The 18,678-nt window shown below is 40.2% G+C and overlaps 1 protein-coding gene across 4 annotated transcripts in view; it reads right to left on the minus strand.

The window, feature by feature from the left end:
• NEO1 (neogenin 1) overlaps window positions 1-18,678 on the minus strand; it is a 232,601-nt gene that overhangs the window by 23,950 nt on the left and 189,973 nt on the right. For 3 of the 4 annotated variants that reach the window (XM_068963728.1, XM_068963726.1, XM_068963725.1), the window contains exons 16-21: window positions 11,944-12,039; window positions 8,879-9,102; window positions 8,658-8,796; window positions 6,519-6,626; window positions 816-1,010; window positions 109-141 (exon numbers count right to left, since the gene is read on the minus strand). In XM_068963728.1, coding sequence (XP_068819829.1) covers window positions 109-141; window positions 816-1,010; window positions 6,519-6,626; window positions 8,658-8,796; window positions 8,879-9,102; window positions 11,944-12,039 — 795 coding nt within the window. The remainder of the gene's footprint in view (window positions 1-108; window positions 142-815; window positions 1,011-6,518; window positions 6,627-8,657; window positions 8,797-8,878; window positions 9,103-11,943; window positions 12,040-18,678) is intronic. The other variant, XM_068963727.1, reaches the window with a different exon arrangement.

The following is an 18,678-nucleotide window of genomic DNA, read 5'->3' on the forward strand; positions in this document are numbered from 1 at the left end:
TAAACACACAGTACTGGTACCGATTTTCAGGAAAAAACAAAAACAACCAAAAGCTAATAATAGGTCACAAAAGAGAGGAAAGGAAAGAGAGGCCAGCTACTCATTTACCTTGATCATTAGCCATTTTATCAGAGGAGTCCGCTAACAGGCCAAGCACAGGGGAAGAAAAAAACAAGAGCAAGGATCACAAGCTTTGAAGATGGGACAGGCAGAATTTTCAAAGGCAAAAAATTAAGACCCCGCAAACTTCCAAGCACCTTGAGTCTTCTTTTTCATGCTAACAGAAAAGAAACCCATGTATGTTTTCCATATTTCCACAGACTAGGTCCCCGACTTACTTTTACTTCCTAAGCTCACCTGGTTCAATATTTTACTGTCACTTTATCTAGAGTTTTCTTTAAAGGGCCCCTTTTGTCTCTTTCTCTCTACAGAGGTCAGTGAACAAGCCTTTCACATTAAAAGCCTGCATGTGTTGAAAGAGAATCATCCATCACGATAACACGCTACTACTCTATCTGGGAACCAAGAGAATCCCATCTGATCTGACTGGTTTAGATCACTGCAGTTCATCTGCCTCGAGCAGCCTGGAGTCAAAGTTCCCCTGTCAATGACAGGTTTAGGGCAGTAACCTAGGGAGCACTGATCTGGTGGTCAGGGGGGAGGATCATTTTCAGATAAATGCCCACATGGTGGCTCATAAGCACCTCATCAGGATTTCCTGTATCATCCACAGTCTCTACATGCTAAAATGACATGTACACGCATAACCCCACTCAAGAGACACACAATGGAACACTCTGTTTGGGGGCCTTTACCTTTGGGTGTTCTGAACTGGACAGCTTCAGACATGGGCCCCATGCCCTTTGAGTTCCGGGCTTGGATTTTGAAGTAGTATGGTGTGTCGAGTGTTAATTCCTGTATCTGGTGAGTCAGCCTGTTTCCCACAACAGGCTCGATTACCCAGTCGTGTATCTCTGCATTCACATCCGTGCTGTAATATATGATGTAACCTATCCAAAGGGATTAATGGAAAAAGAAACCTTATTCCCACTTTCTTTTGCAATCAGTAAATCAATAAAAGATATATGTTACAGCATATACAAATAGAGAACCAGTTACAGATTAAATTAGCAATACTAACAAGTATTTTAAATGCTACACTAAATATAATACAGAGAAAACCACAATTTCAACAGTGCCAGACTATAAATTATCATCTGTATCAGTAGCTGAAATAATAAAAGTAGTTAAGATAAAAATACAGGGTTAACTACTCTCAAAAGCTAGGAAATTATATAAGGAAACCATCCTAATCATCATTCCAACATTCTGTACTTCAGCGGTCTACTTCAATTAAGTTAATGCAGTTTTGAAAAAACTTAATGGCCATTACCATCAGTAATGGCCTGACAGTGCTATCTGAACTGTCACCAATGTGATTTCCCAGGAGAAAAACTCCGAGGAGACGGGCAGCCACCTTTGCTAGATTCTCCCAAACGTGGGGTAGGTGAAGTCACAGTGAAACATCACCTGATGCATCCACCAGAGGGCGCTCTACATCCACAGTTGAGGAAGGAAGAGCTACACCCACAAGCCTACACAGTGCAAAAAGGCACTGACAGCATCATTACTGGTTTTTTTTTTTTTTTAAATTAATTTTTTTTTATTTAATTTTAAAATCTTTAATTCTTACATGTGTTCCCAAACATGAAACCCCCTCCCACCTCCCTCCCCATAACATCTCTGTGGGTCATCCCCATGCACCAGCCCCAAGCATGCTGTATCCTGCGTCAGACATAGACTGGCGATTCAATTCTTACATGATAGTATACATGATAGAATGCCATTCTCCCAAATCATCCCACCCTCTCCCTCTCTCTCTGAGTCCAAAAGTCCGTTATACACCACTGTGTCTTTTTTTCTGTCTCGCATACAGGGTCGTCATTGCCATCTTTCTAAATTCCATATATATGTGTTAGTATACTGTATTGGTGTTTTTCTTTCTGGCTTACTTCACTCTGGTTTTTAAACACAAAATATAATGTAATCCATGTCAAGTCACACTTAATTCTTTCAAGGAAGAGGCAAATTCTAAAACCTAAATTAAAAATGACATAAAGACTGGGGATTTAAGGAAAGGGATTCCTAAAGAAAGCTGACTGCTCAGTTCAGTTACTCAGTCGTGTAAACCCTTCGTGACCTCATGGACTGCAGCACGCTGGGCCTCCCTGTCCATCACCAACTCCCGGAGCTCACTCAAATTCATGTCCACAGAGTCAGTGATGTCATCCAATCATCTCATCCTCTGTCGTCCCCTTTTCCTACTGCCTTCAATCTTTCCAAGCATTAGGGTCTTTTCAAATGAGTCAGCTCTTCACATCAGGTGGCCAAGATATTGGAGTTTCATCTTTAGCATCAGTCCCTCAAATGAATACTCAGGACTAATCTCCTTTAGAATGGACTGGTTGGATCTTCTTGCAGTCCAAGGGACTCTCAAGAGTCTTCTCCAACACCACAGTTCAAAAGCACCAATTCTTCAGTGCTCAGCTTTCTTTATAATCCAACTCTCACATCCATACATGACCACTGGAAAAACCACAGCTTTGACTAGATGGACCTTTGTTGGCAAAGTAATGCCTCTGCTTTTTAATACGCTCTCTAGGGTGGTCATAACTTTTCTTCCAAGGAGTAAGCATTTTTTAATTTCATGGCTGCAGCCACCATCTGCAGTCATTTTGGAGCCCCCAAAATAAAGTCTGACACCGTTTCCCCATCTATATTTGCCATGAAGTGATGGGACCGGATGCCATGATCTTAGTTTTCTGAATGTTCAGTTTTAAGGCAACTTTTTCACTCTCTTCTTTCATTTTCATCAAGAGGCTCTTTAGTTCTTCTTTGCTGTCTGCCACAAGGGTAGTGTCATCTGCATATATGAGGTTATTGATATTTCTCCCGGCAATGATTCTAGCTTGTGCTTCATCCAGCCCAGCGTTTCTCATGATGTACTCTGCATATAAGTTAAATAAGCAGGGTGACAATATACAGCCTTGACATACCCCTTTCCCCATTTGGAACCAGTCTGTTGTTCCATGTCTAGTTTTAACTGTTGCTTCCTGACCTGCATACAGATTTCTCAAGAGGCAGGTAAGGTGGTCTGGTATTCCCATCTCTTTCAGAATTTTCCAGTTTGTTGTGATCCAAACAGTCAAGGGCTTTGGCACAGTCAATAAAGCAGAAGTACATGTTTTTCTGGAACTCTCTTGCTTTTTCGATGACCCAACAGATGTTGGCAATTTGATCTCTGGTTCCTTTGCCTTTTCTGAATCCAGCTTGACTATCTGGAAGTTCACGGTTCATGTGCTGTTGAAGCCTGGCTTGGAGAATTTTGAGCATTACTTTACTAGTGTGTGAGATGAGTGTAATTGTGCAGTAGTTTGAACATTCTTTGGCATTACCTTTCTTTGGGATTGGAATGAAAACTGACCTTTTCTAGTCCTGTGGCCACTGCTGAGTTTTCCAAATTTGCTGGCATATTGAGTGTAGCACTTTCACAGAATCATCTTTTAGGATTTGAAATAGCTCAACTGGAATTCCATCACCTCCATTACCGTTGTTCATAGTGATGCTTCCTAAGGCCCACTTGACTTTGCATTCCAGGATGTCTGGCTCTAAGTAAGTGATCATGTCATCTTGATTATCTGGGTTGTGAAGATCTTTTTTGTATAGTTCTTCTCTGCATTCTTGTCACCTCTTCTTAATATCTTCTGCTTCTGTTAGGTCCATATAATTTCTGACCTTTATCGTGTCCATCTTTGCATGAAATGTTCTCTTGGTATCTGTAATTTTCTTGAAGGGATCTCTGGTCTTTCCCATTCTATTGTTTTCCTCTATTTCTTTGCATTGATCACTGAGGAAGGCCTTTTTATCTCTCCTTGCTATTCTTTGGAACTCTGCATTCAAATGGGTATATCTTTCCTTTTCTCCTTTGCTTTTCACTTCTCTTCTTTTCTCAGCTATTTGTAAGGCCTCCTCAGACAGCCATTTTGCCTTTTTGCATTTCTTTTTCTTGGGGATGGTCTTGATCCCTCCTGTACAATGTCACGAACCTCTGTCCATAGTTCTTCAGGCACTCTGTCTATCAGATCTAGTCCCTTAAATCTATTTCTCATTTCCACTGTATAATAGTAAGGGATTTGATTTAGGTCATACCTGAATGGTCTAGTGGTTTTCCCCACTTTCTTCAATTTAAGTCTGAATTTGGCAATAAGGAATTTATGATCTGAGGTACAGTCAGCTCCTGGTCTTGTTTTTGCTGACTGTATAGAGCTTCTCTATCTTTGGCTGCAAAGAATATAATCAATCTGATTTCGGTATTGACCATCTGGTGTCATCCATGTGTAGAGTCTTCTCTTGTGTTGTTGGAAGAGGGTGTTTGCTATGGCTAGTGCGTTCCCTTGGCAAAACTCTGTTAGCCTTTGCCCTGCTTCATTCTGTACTCCAAGGCCAAATCTGCCTGTTACTCCAGGTATTTCTTGACTCCCTACTTTTGCATTCCAGTCCCCTATAATGAAAAGGATGAAAAGGACATCTTTTTTTGGTGTTAGTTCTAAAAGGTCTTGTAGGTCTTCATAGAAACATTCAACTTCAGCTTCTTCAGCGTTATTGGTTGGGGCATAGACTTGGATTACTGTGATATTGAATGGTTTGCCTTGGAAACGAACAAGAGATCATTCTGTTGTTTTTGAGACTGCATCCAAGTACTACATTTTGGAGTCTTTTGTTGACTATGACGGCTATTCCATTTCTTCTAAGGGATTCTTGCCCACAGTAGTAGATATGATGGTCATCTGAGTTAAATTCACCCATTCCAGTCCATTTTAGTTCGCTGATTCCTAAAATGTTGACGTTCACTCTTGCCGTCTCCTGTTTGACCACTTCCAATTTGCATTGATTTATAGACCTAAAATTCCAGGTTCCTATGCAATATTGTTCTTTACAGCGTCAGACTTTACTTCCATCACCAGTCACATCCACAACTGGGTGCTGTTTTTGTTTTGGCTCCATCCCTTCATTCTTTCTGGAATATTTCTCCACTGATCTCCAGTAGCATAGTGGGCACCTACTGACCGGGGGAGTTCATCCTTCATGTCCTATCTTTCTGCCTTCTCATACTGTCCATGGGGCTCTCAAGGCAAGCATACTGAAGAGGTCTGCCGTCCCCTTCTCCAGGGGACCACGTTTTGTCAGACAATGCCAAGAAATGCTTTTCAGTTTCCTTTGTTGTTCAGTCGCTCAGCTGTGTCTGACTCTTTGCGAGCCCATGAACTACAGCACGCCAGGCTTCCCTGTCCTTCACTGTCTCCATTAGTTTGCTCAAACTCACGTCCATTGATTTGGTGATGCTGTCCAACCACCTCATTCTCAGTCACCTCCTTCTCTTCCTGTCCTCAACGTTTCCCAGCATCAGGGTCTTTTCCAGTGAGTCAGCTCTTCACATCAGGTGGCCAAAGTTTTGGAGCTTCAGCTTCAGCATCTGTCCTTCCAAAGAATATTCAGGGTTGATTTCCTTTAGGATTGGCTGGTTTGATCTAGTTGCATCCAAGGGACTCTCAAGAGTCTTCTCCACCACTGCTGTTCAAAAGCATGAATTCTTCAGCACGCAGCCTTCTTTATGGTCCAACTCTTAACATCCATACATGACTACTGGAAAAACCACAGCTATGATTATATGGACCTTTGTCAGCAAAGTGACAAAGATCACTCTGCTTTTTAATATATTGTCTAGGTTTATTACAGCTTTTCTTCCAAGGAGCAAGCACCTTTTAATTTCACAGCTGCAGTCACCTTAGGCCATCTTTTCATACAAAGGAACTTCAGGAGGAGAACTCTGGCTCCACAGCATACATTATCTGGATTAGAGGCAGGTTTTTCTCCCTGATAAAGATGAGGAAGGCATAGTGCCTTCTACTCTGGAAGTCCAAGGGAAAATTCAAGGTCCTGTCAGAGGTCCAGGCCAACTCAGACTTTTAACTTGAGTTGTAAGAGCACAGGAAGCTGAAGAAGCAGTCCTGGGTGAAAAAAGAAACTCTAAGCCTAATGGGTATTTTTGAGCTTTGGGGTAAAAGAGGTGAATCTGTATTTATTGGGTATCACCCTGTAGAATCAGGCAGCGTCTTCAACCCCAAGACCCTGGTCATCGAGTCAAAGACAGAGAAGAACAGCTCTCTGGAGGAAAATAAATAAGTCTGTATGTTCCACCATAACCAAAGGCTGTCTAGTGCAATCCACACCCATCAGAGTTTCATGAAATATGGGTCAGAACAACCAGCTGGCGACTCCTTTTTATGTCACTAAACAGCAGCCCTTGCTTCAATTTCCAGGACCATCATGACACGCAGCACCCCCAAAAATGGCCAGGTCAAGTCCTGAGACCCCCATTCCTCCTAAGAACAAGGCGCTCTTCTAGAATGTAGGAACAGGGAGCAGACACACACTCCCAGGCATCTCTGGCCTCTTACCTGTAATCTTGCCGTTGGCTTCAGAGGGAGGCTGCCAGTTTACAATGATGGTCCTAGGTTTCCCTTCTTTACTCACAACCGTCACATCCTTGGGTGGAGAAGTAGGAACTACGAAAGAATAACACTTTCAGTAATTCCTGTTCATTTCAACTGAATTCACCATTTCCTCAACCCTCTCCATTTAGAAGGCACAATAAAGGGTACAGCCTCTTGGCTTCAAAGAACTCACTGTTTGTCTATAAATAGCCCCAAGAAAAGGAAGAATATGCAAAGTACCAAAGAGGAAATACCATATTGAGAGGACAAAGAACAGGCATCCCAGATGGGGAGGTCAGGCAGGATGGTTAGGGAAAATTAAAAGCCACCTGCAGTCCCTGCTTGATAGATCAGGAGACTGAAAATGAGAAAAGTTATGTAATGTGCCCAAGACTACGTTTTCTCCCCTAATTTGGATTATTTTGTTAGAATATTTTTACATGTAAAGTAACTTTGTCTCTACCTATATATAGTTAGTTGGCTTTCCAAACCAAATAAGATGTTTGAAAACCACCATTCCCCCAAAGAATAAATGATTTACAAATTAATGTTTTTTTATGTTAAATTTGCACTGAAAAGATACTATCAACTATTGAAGGTTATTGCTCTGAAATGTAAAGCTGTTTATGGAACAGAAAAGCCAATTAAATAAAAACGACAGTGCATCTGTTTCCATGGTAGTGGCGGCTACGTTTCTAAGTCGTGTCTGAACCTTGTGACCCCATGGACTGTAGCCCCACCAGGCTCCTCTGTGCATGGGGATTTCTCAGGCAAGGTAGCCACTGCTTCCCCTAGGGGATCTTCCCGACCCAGAGATCAAACCCACATTTCCTGCATTGCAGAAGCCCCTTATGTTTCCGTATTATGGCTGAAAACTTTTAATGTATTAATATTCATTGGGAAATCAGCATATTAAGTATATCCTTACATTTACTCTTTTCCTAAAATACTAGAATTCTCCTGGTATGAAATGGAAGGAAGCCCAGTGAAATGTAAACTCCTAATGGAATATCATTTATTACCTAATGGGCTGGAATGAAAGCACAAAGGTATTTTTAAAACTGGCAAAGGAAGCAAACTCAAGTTCTATATAAGTTTTTGTGCACTGAATTTCTTTCTCTCCGAATCTATCCTTTTTTTCTCTGTAGGAAATTCAACCAACTGTGCCAAAGATAAGACATCAGGGCCAAACCCAGTCTGGAGAGACTTTATAGCTCCATTTTTTTCATTATTCACATAAAGGAGAGAAAGAAATAGGAATGTGGAATAGACAGAGCCTCCCAATGGTTACATACATCCCCATGCCAGGGAAGTATAAGGGGCAGAAAGGCAGGCCTACAAAAGCAAACAAAACTTTCAAATTAGATGGCTTGCTTTCCCCTTAATTTGCTTAGCTGTATTTTTTCTTTCATGTTTACTTACAGACAAAAACCTTAAGAATGCTCCAGTGGGAGACTATATAAGACACTAACCAGTTGGCAAGAAAGCTTCCAGGGCCGTTTAGGAGAGCTCTGGAAAAGTGCTGAGGCTCTGGCAAGCATGGTATTGGTAAAGGGCAGGCTACTTCATCTTTTCTACCTCAATCTTCCAGGAAGGCAAGGTTAAAAACCGTAATTCCTTACATCTACACAGTGCTTTATTACTTACCATTTGCTTTATTTATTGGGTAATTTATTTTACCCTATCGAGTAGAAAAGACAGCAATTGCCCCTCTTTTATAGATGGAAGAAATAGCTTCAGAGAGGCTGGATGACTTGCTTATATAGTCCGTAGGTGGCTGACCTTGGAATTGAACTCATGTCTCATGATCCCTAAACTCTAGTACATTCTGCACTATTTCTTTCTGCTATTGGCTAATGTTCTTGAACAATGATGAAAAAACCAAAATTCTTCCTAAGAAAGCAAACACTGAACTCCAGCTGTAGTTGCTCACTGTGTTCCGTAAATATGTCAATTCACACACTTAGTTCTTTCCTTGGGTAGTAAAGACAGGTGATAGGCGCCTCATGACTCGGAGTGTGGTACATTAGCAGGGACTTTCCCTGGCTTTCACATCTAGCGAAGAGAAGAAATGCCATGTGACAAAGTTCCGACAACACATACCTAATTCAAAAGTAGTCCCGTGGGCTGTCATGCTCCATGTGCTTGACCTTCGACCTTTGGTCACCATCACAGAGAATTCATAGAGTGTATTTGGTTTTAAACCAGTCACCAAATAACTCAAAGTCGTTGCATTGGCATTCTGGAAACATATGAACCAAGAGCCTCAGAATCAGGAAGTGTGAATGATTAGCTTTCCTTACCCAGAGTGAATGTGCTAGTACCTTGTACTTGGTGTTTGCTGGGATGTTGGTTTTCCATCGGACTGTGTAGTACCGGGAGTCTGTAATCTTCTGGTGTTTGGGCAGGGAGTTGTCCGCCCAGGTGATCCTTATGGTGTCATGGCTCAGAATGGAAGCCTGAACTCCCACTGGTGGCATCATGGGAGTGGGATCTGGCACTGGAGTGTATGGAGCATTAATAACAAACAAATCAACTTCAGAAGTGTCTGGGGTAAAAAGTAATTAAAAATGGAAGTGGCATTTTAACATAAACAAAAATAAGAGGGAAATGCAGGGTAATATAATGGAATGAAAGGTGAGAAATGGAGAAAGAGAAAGAGAATCCAGAGTTAATATATAACCGTCATTCATTTAAAATAATATTTCCACTTGTGTTCTTTCAGGACACACTTGCAGGAAACCACCTAGAGAAATAGTAATTAACTATTTTCTACTACTGTAAACTGCCTGTATATTGAATGCTGCTGCTGCTAAGTCACTTCTGTTGTGTCTGACTCTGTGTGACCCCATAGATGGCAGCCCACCAGGCTCCCCCATCCCTGGGATTCTCCAGGCAAGAACACTGGAGTGGGTTGCCATTTCCTTCTCCAGTGCATGAAAGTTAAAAGTGAAAGTGAAGTCGCTCAGTTGTGTCCGACTCTTAGCAACCCCATGGACTGCAGGCCACCAGGCTCCTTTGTTGGTAATCCAGTGTTCCCCAGTGGCTCAGATGGTAAAGAATCCGCCTGCAATGTGGGAGACCTGGGTTCGACCCCTGGGTTGGGAGGATCCCCTGGAGGAGGGCATGACAACCCACTCCAGTATGCTTGCCTGGAGAATTCCCACTGACGAAGGAGCCTGGCGGGCTACAGTCCACAGGGTCGCAAAGAGTCGGACACGACCGACTGATTAAGCACAGGACACATCATTCAAACTTGACTTTTCTTTGTCTTAAGATGAAAACTGTTTTTAAAATCAAGGGTATTTTTCCTAAATAAGTAACACAAAGCTCATGATCTATTTTGGTATTTCAGTGAATGTGGTTGAATTTTGGGGATGTTGCTTATCACACTGGACATGTAAGGGCCTTTCCTCTAAAATCTGAATCGGAATATCAGCCAGTGGAAACTTAGCCTGGTCTTGGAACTGGGTGTATCTGAAACCCACACAGGGTCCAATTCAGATCTGTTGATGTCCAGGGTCTAAAAGCAGTACCACAACATGGCTTACATTCAAGTAAAGCAAAGGGAACTCAAGGGCATTACTCTTCAAGAAGGAAAGGTAAGCTGACAACACATGGGAGTATTTTATAATTTTTCCAGTAGACGGAGAGAACCCACTGATTAATCCCAATCAGTTATGGGAAATGCGCCAGCTATCAAGGATTTAAGTGACACAGCCTTTTTGAACTTAAGAAATCAGAGCGCTTTTTGATAGAAGGAAAAGTCTATACTCATGTGCTGTCCTGAACCATATGTAATAGACATATTCTCTAAGTAGCACCATCAAAACAAAGGCCAGAATGAGCCCAAAGGCACCATGACACAGGGCAATACGGAAGCATCCATTTGGGCTTTCCCAGCTCTAGGTCAGTTACTTAAGTACATACACACTGGTTTATTTTATGTGAAGGTTTTAAAATGGGTATCCCATTTAGCTATGGTGACTAGTCCTTCCTATAACCTAAAATCTGAGACGGCAGGGGCCTTATTTACGAATAACTGCCAAGCTAAAGCAATAATCTCCATTTGTGTATTTCCTACACAATGAAGACTAAAAATAACAGAAGAACAGCACACATTATAATCAAGGGCTTTGTTCAAAGATCAGGACACATACCAATTAGCTAAAGAAAATGCACCTTCAGGTGCGAAAATCATTAAGACTGTGAGATTTTCTTCTTACTGTAACAACTCTTAGAAAAGACAGCTAGGTAACATGACTTATGAACACTTCCTCTTGTATATTTCTAGCCACGCTATATTTTTAAGTCACATAAGAGAAAATAATTCCAAATTTGTTTTTTCCCTATTACAGACTGATTTAAGAAAGTAGCAAACCCTTTATTTAAATATTCTTTCATCTTGTTTTTTCTTTTCTGACATACCAAAGCTATTTTTAAAAGAACTTATAAATTGTAAGCACACAGGAGCAGAAGATAGGACAGAACTATTAAATATGCAGTAATGGTATTGATCTTGTTAAGTAAAAGCATAAAAATGGGGGACAGAGATTATCTTTTTAAAACAAATAATGCCAAATCCATACTGTAAGCAAAGTATCCAGATTACATAGCAGGAAATACAGAGTTACAATTTTGTTTTGAGAAACAAAAGAGTATTACTGAAAGTGATAAATTCTTTGATTTCCAGTACCATTTAAAAAAATTTACAATTCTAATATATTCACTTCAGTAAATTTTCTCATTCAGATCTAGATCTAAATCATGTTTTACGTATCTAGAGAAATTTTATTCTTTTAAAGATATTTTAATAGATAAATTACAAAGAAAAGTAATGAATATTTGATCTCTTTTGTAATAAATTTACAGTTTATCAAATGGATGGTACATATAGCTTTATACTCTATATAAATAAAACTTTTAAAAAGCACATAGAAAAATACTTTCCCAACTAATTCAAGTACTAATAAAGAAAATGTTGCATTTATCAATCTAACACATTTATTCCATCAATAATCTATTTTCTCAGAGATATGGAGATCCTTTAACTTTTTTCTCCTTTTAGTTATAACTCACATGACCAAAAGATGAAAAGTCACTTTTAATTCTCTCATGACTATGCTTTCTAGATCCCAACATATTAAAAACATGTGCTATACATTTACATAGATGTGTTTACATGACAGGATTAATATTTTCTAAAAAGCAAAGCAGCATTTAACAGAACTTTCCATGTTGAAAGCCCATTTACCCTCCTATGAGGCCTGACCCTAAACTGCCATATCCTTTTCCTTCCACTGATACCCATGGGGCAGGCCTCATGCTAACATTCTACTTAAGCTGCCAGAAAATATGCGGACAGCCAGAGATGGACAGGATACCTTACCTGTGTGAGGTCTGGTCACAGCACTCTCGTACAAGGGTATACCTTCACCTACGTTGTTAAATGCTTTCAGGGTAATCACATAGTGAGAGCTGGGATCTGAAGGAAAGAAACAAGTGGAAACACATAACAAACTCTCACTATAGAATTTTTAAATTTCACAGATGATTGTGTATAATCTTAATTGTAATAAAAGCCAAGTCAGATCAAGTGAAGTTGCTCAGTCGTGTCCGACTCTTTGAGACCCCATGGACTGTATGCAGCCTGCCAGGCTCCTCTGTCCATGGGATTTTCCAGGCAAGAATACTGGAGTGGGTTGCCATTTCCTTCTCCAGGGGATCTTCCCAACCCAGGGATCAAACCCAGGTCTCCTGTATTGTAGGCAGATGCTTCCGTCTGAGCCACCAGGGAAGTCTCCAATAAAAGCCAGGTCATACTTTAAAATTTTTTTATGTGGGATTATTCTGAGGGGTGGGGAGGAATGGAGATGGGAGCATACAGAGTATAGAAAAACTGGCTGGGATCAACTTCCTGTAGTACCCGGAGCAAGGCAGACTGTTTCTGAATCTTCTCTTGGCTTCAACTCATCAGTGGTTTAGTGATATTACTGTATAGTGAAGAGTTTGATTAAAAAGAATAAATAGGATTTCCATGTGTTGGAAGCCCACAGGTCCAGCTTGGACTTAAACAAACCCTGTTCCGTCTCAGGAGGAGGCAGTGATTGGAACAGTCAAGCTAGAGAAGTAGGAGAGAAACTGTTAACCCAGTTAACCGCTGAAGATCCTTAACTCTCTGGGATGCCAACCTCATCTAGCTTTCATGCAGACTTCTTGGTTGGAGAAGACATGGCCCAGGATTTCAACAGGCTAAGAAGGTGATCATGTAAAATGCTACTAGTTAGATTTGGTGAAAAAGAGGGGTATTATATGGTTGGAATAGCATTCATTCTCCTATTGTCTAAGGCAAATCAGGAAGAGTCCGCTTTATCACATTCCTGACCCAGGGAAGGTTTAGTACAGATACTTCAAGAGTCTAGTTTCAGAAATGAAGACTGGGGTTCCACTGAAGTATTGTAGGGTGGGGAGCTGACCCACACCACTCACTTCTCGTAAAGCTGGGCATTTTTTCAAGGTGGCCACACCTCAAGCGGCCTTCATTTCTTCAAAAGCTGCTTGGTGGCCCATTTTCCAGATACCACTGAGCAATATATAAAGGCAGCTGGTCTTCCAGTGTGAGAAAGAACTGATAACAAATGGAATAAATAAGACTTAGTACTTGACTGTTAGGAAAAGGTGCTGATTTGGGCAACATGGTAGAAGGTGATGCCATTCATTGAGACTGGGGACAGAAGACTCACAATACACATTTTCCAGACTTGTGTATTTCCAGACTGTAGGCCCCCTTCTAGTCCTACTCTTCACTTTCTCCCAATGTGCTTCCATTCATTTCCTTGGTTGGATCAGCATACATGTGTGATCCAATGCAAATTAGTTCCGACTTTTCTTCTGAGCACCAGACCCGTTCAACTGTCTGTTGGGCAGCTCCATCTCTTGGATGTCTCAAATCTCTCTTTCTCTTCCCTTCCTCTGCCCCTTCAGATCTGCTCCAGTTTTCCCTCGAGTTCATAAATGGCATGACTATGTACGCTGTTGTTCAAGTCAGAAACCTGGGAGTGGTTAAGACCTCTCTGCCCCTCCTTCCCTACGTAAGTGACCAAGTCTTGCTGCCGCCCACCACTCTGCCTCGTTCCCTGTGCTCGCTCTTTCCCGGCCACCTCTCAGTTCACCGAGCGGTGTGCGCTCTCCTACTGCAGAGCTGTAACCTGTGCAGCTGCCCCTATGCTGCGGACACACAACACTCTCACTCACTCAGACACTGCCTGCGCATCTGAAAGGGGCCGTCCCAGACTGGACTACCTCTCTAAATACATAGCCTGTAGCACTTCATTTCTCCTCCTCGGCATTCTAAACAATTTAAATTATTTAAAAATTATACTATCTCTAATCACTGGGATCGCATCTGCTCGATTCTCTATTTCTATTGTGCTCTATTTCTAGCACAGTGTCTGGGATATTTGCTGATTGAGTGAAAGTTTGCAGAAGATATTAACTGTAATTTTGATTAAATTATGATAGACTATAAGATATTCTATCATGATTTATGATATTCCAGTACAGATACCCAGCAAACAGATGTTTATATAGATTTGAAGTTCAGGAGAGAGCTCTAGTTTGATTAATAAATGAATTCCTATGTGCATTTCTCCAGTCCACTGACTTTCCTTTTGTTCAACGTTTATGTATCTTAAATCTATCTGAGAAATACAGCAAGCTTATTTTACTTTATGCCAGTCAATTTTTTTGCTGCTTCTCAATGTGGATTTCTTCACTACTAAACTACGTCTACTGCCTTCAGCACACGAGTGCTCCTCTCAGCTCGTTTCCAATCACTATTCTCACTCTTTCAGGGACAAGCCAAGCTTCTTCCCTGCCTGCTCTAGGGTGCCTTACCACCTCCTCCTCCTCTGAACACACTTCACGTCAACGCTTCTCACTGTCTCCTGTTTTACTTTTCTTCTCCTGCTAGACTGAAAGAGGATTTTCATTTCAGTAGGTCTGTAAAGGAAAAGGTAAGAGTGGGTGACCACAGAAGTATTTTTATCCTTTAGCCTGTTCCTTTGCTCTCCTACTACTGCTTTATAAGACTGTTCATGCGGGGAACACTTCCCAGGTTAGCTGTGCTGTTTCTTCTTGAAAGGAAAAAGAAAAAGGCTGCTCTGTTTTTGAGCAAAGCATTAAATTGCTGCTTATCTTCTACCAGAAAAGATGACCCTAAGGAATTTATTGCTTGTTCTTGTGCTTAAGTCGCTCAGCTGTGTCCAGCTCTTTGTGACCCCATGGACTGTAGCCCACCAGACTCCTCTGTTCATGGGGATTCTCCCAGCAGGAACACTGGAGTGGGTAGCCAGTTCCTTCTCCAGGGGATCTTCCCAACCCAGGGATCAATTCAGGTCTCCCACATTGCAAGTGGATTCTTTACTGTCTAAGTCACAAGGGAAACCCTAAGTAATTTATTAGACACTTAAAATTGTCTTTAGGAAAGACATTTACAAATAAATTTGAACAGAAAAGGTTGGTCAGGGAAGATACTAAATTAAAAGGCAAGCCTTTCAAAGAAAGATCTTATTAATGATATCTAATTTGGAAAAATATGCCTATCTAAATCAATTCATTTTCTATTATAAAATATTACTGTTTCTCAAAATGTTGGCTTTGTAATTCACCTTTGAGGTAATAATTTATATATAATACAATATACCCATTTAAATATACCTTTTTAGCTTTGACAGATATATACACCTGTGTAAGAGTCTACTACTTAGCACTAAACAAAAACAAATCATGACCACAGCACATATTCCCAACACTCTGAAGAGTTCTCCTACTGCCAGTCAACTGCAGTCAATTCCACCTCCTCGCTTTCTAGCCAACCACTCATCTTGCTGTGTCACTGTAAGTAAGGGCCACGCATTCTGCAATTTCATAAAACTGTATTAGCACAGTATGTATTCTCTTGTGTTTTGCTTCTTTTGCTCTGCATAATGTTTGTGAGATTTGTTATGTCACTGAGTGTACCTGTAACTTATTTCTTTTGATTGCTGACTAGTATTCCGTTGTATGGCTATAGTACAATTCATCACTTAACTTGTTTACCCCTTTAGATTATTATAAGTCAATTATGAACATCTGTGTAGAAATCTTTGAGAAGATACACATCTTTCTTTCTCTCGGTTAAGTAACTATGAGTGGGAATGTTGGATTGTATGGTCAACTTTTTCAGAAACCTCCCATCTGTTTTCTAGAGTAGTTGTGCCATCAGATGTGCCCACCAGCAAGTATGAGTTCCAGTTCTGCATCCTTGCTGATATCTGGTCTATTAAATTTTAGCAATTTTAGAGGTTGGGTAGTGATATTTCATTGTGGCTTTATCTGCATTTCTCTGATAATTAATGAAGTTGAGAATTTTTTCATGTGCTTACTTCTACTCATATATCATCTTCTTTGGTATACTGTCCACCCAAATCTTTTCCCTACTTTTTTATTGGACTCTTATCTTCTGAATTTAAAAAATATTTTTTTAGAACATAGTCCAGATTCAAATTCTTTGTCAGATACTTGAATGATGAGTGTTTTCTCCTGGTCTGTGGTTTACCTTTTATCTCACTGGTATCTTTCCAAGTAGAAGTTTTAAATTTTGATGAAGCCCAATTTATTTATTTTTCATTTTTTAAATTTTTTCATTTTTTAAACAGAATTTTTTCTGTTATTCTACTAGACAGCATATTAAAAAACAGAAATATAACTTTGCTGACAAAGGTCTGTATAGTCAAAGCTATGGGTTTTCCAGCTGTCATGTGTGGATGTGAGAGTTGGACCATAAAGAAGGCAGAGTGCTAAAGAACTGATGCTTTCGAACTGTGGTGCTGGAGAAGACTCTTGAGAGTCCCTTGGACAGCAAGGAGATCAAATCAGCCAATCCTAAAGGAAATCAACCCTGAATATTCATAGGAAGGACTGATACTGAAGCTGAAGCTCCAATATGTTGGCCACCTGATGCAAAGAACTGACTCATCTGAAAAGACCCTAATGCTGGGAAAGATTGAGGGCAGGAGGAGAAGGGGACGACAGATGACAAGATGGTTGGACAGCATCCCGACTCAATGCACTTGAGTTTGAGTAAGCTCTGGGAGTTGGTGAAGGACAGGGAAGCCTGGTGTGCTGCGGTCCATGGGGTCGCAAAGAGTCAGACACAACCAAGTGACTGAATAACAACAACTAGAAGTTTTATAGTTTATTTATTTAGGTCTGTTTTTGTGTATGGTATAAGGGTCAATGAAGGTTCCTTTTCCTTCTCACAGAGTTATCCAATTATTCACTCATCTTTTATTGAAAAGACTATCTTCTTTTCCACTGAATTATCTCAGTGTTTTTGTCAAAGATCAATTGAGCATATATCTATTTCTGAACTCTATTCTGTTCCATTGATCTCTAGCACCTAACCTTTACACCAACACTACCACAGTGTCTCAGTTACTGCAGCTTTATAATACGTTCTGAAATCACATAGTACGGGTCTTCTAAACTTTATTCTTTTTTTAAAAAATGTCTGCTCCTTCACTTTTTTCATGTAAACTTTAGAATAATTGTATGAATGTCCAGGAAAAAAGTCTACTGGGATTTTACTTGAGATTGCATTAGAGAGGACTGTCATTATAATATACTGTCCTCGAATCCATAGACATGGTATCTCCATTTAAGTCTTAATTTTTCTCAGCAATCATTTTCCACTCTTCAGTGTACAGATTTTCTATACATACACACACACACATATAAATAGCTTACTGTTAGTATGTAGAAATACAACTGTTTCTGCATATTGACTTTATACCTTGTGCCCTTTTAAACTCAGTTATAGTTTTAGTAGCATTTTAAATAGATTCCTCAGGATTTCTACCCCAGTAACAATGAGCATGAATAGTGCTCAAATACTGGTTTCCAAATATCATTTTCTATAAAAGAAACAAGGAGCAATGGCTGATTCAAGGGCAAAAGCTAGGAAAATATCAGATAAGCCTGAAACATCTTACTGAATCAAAAAGGAAGAAAGTGCTCAAAGAAAGACAGGAGATGTCAAACGGACAGAGAAACTAGTTATAGAGAGATTCCCATTGGCTATTCCTTCAATATGGAAGAGGAGCAAAGCTCTTCTTTTATCAAAGAATGCTAATAAATGCAGAAGAAATAATGGAATTAGAAAATCACCACTTGAGAAACACCATAATAATGATACTGAAGATGATAAAATTACTGAGTAAAAGTTTGACAAGAAACTAGATATTTACAAAGACTCAAGGCATTTCCCTACAAGGTACATTTTAGGTATGAAGGAAAAAAATAATAACTTTATAGAGGAGAAATGTTGAAGATATCATTTTAACCAAGTGGTTAAAGTTAATGTCACTAGCATTAGGCTCTCATCTGCCTCCTGATATGGTGTGCTGTCAAGAATACACACATCTGTGCTATTCCTTCCAAAAATGTGTAAGCTGAATATAATGATGAAATAGTACATAGGTCTAAATTAAGGGTCATTCTATAAAGCATAAATGTACTTTTCAAAAATGTCATAGTCATAAAAGAGAAAATCAAGGAACTGTTCTATATGAAAGAAAACTAATGTAACACACTAACTAAATACATGTGATCATGCACCAGAAAACAGTGTTTTTCTTTCATTACAAAGGACACTGATGAGACAACTAGCAAAATATAAATGAAGTCTGTAGATACTGTCTCACAGTTAATTTGCTGATTTTGATAACTGCACTGTGATTATATTAGAAAATGCCCTCATTTTAAGGAAAGGGACATTAAAGCATTAGTGGGTGGAGGGGCATCATTACTCTCAAATGGCTCCCAGAGAAAAAAAACAAAACCAGGTACATATAGCAGACAAAACGCATTTCCCCAGTGGCTCAGTGGTAAAGAGTATGCCTGCAAGGCAGGAGACATGGGTTCAATTCCAGGGTCAGGAAGATCCTCTGGAGAAGGAAATGGCAACCCACTCCTGTATTCTTTCCTGGAAAACCCCATGGACAGAGGAGCTACAGTGGGCTACAGTCCATGGGGTTGCAAAGATTCAGACACGACTGAGCACACACGCTGGGTACACAGCAGA

Source organism: Capricornis sumatraensis, chromosome 2 (genome assembly GCF_032405125.1).
Source record: "Capricornis sumatraensis isolate serow.1 chromosome 2, serow.2, whole genome shotgun sequence".
NCBI lineage: Eukaryota > Metazoa > Chordata > Mammalia > Artiodactyla > Bovidae > Capricornis > Capricornis sumatraensis.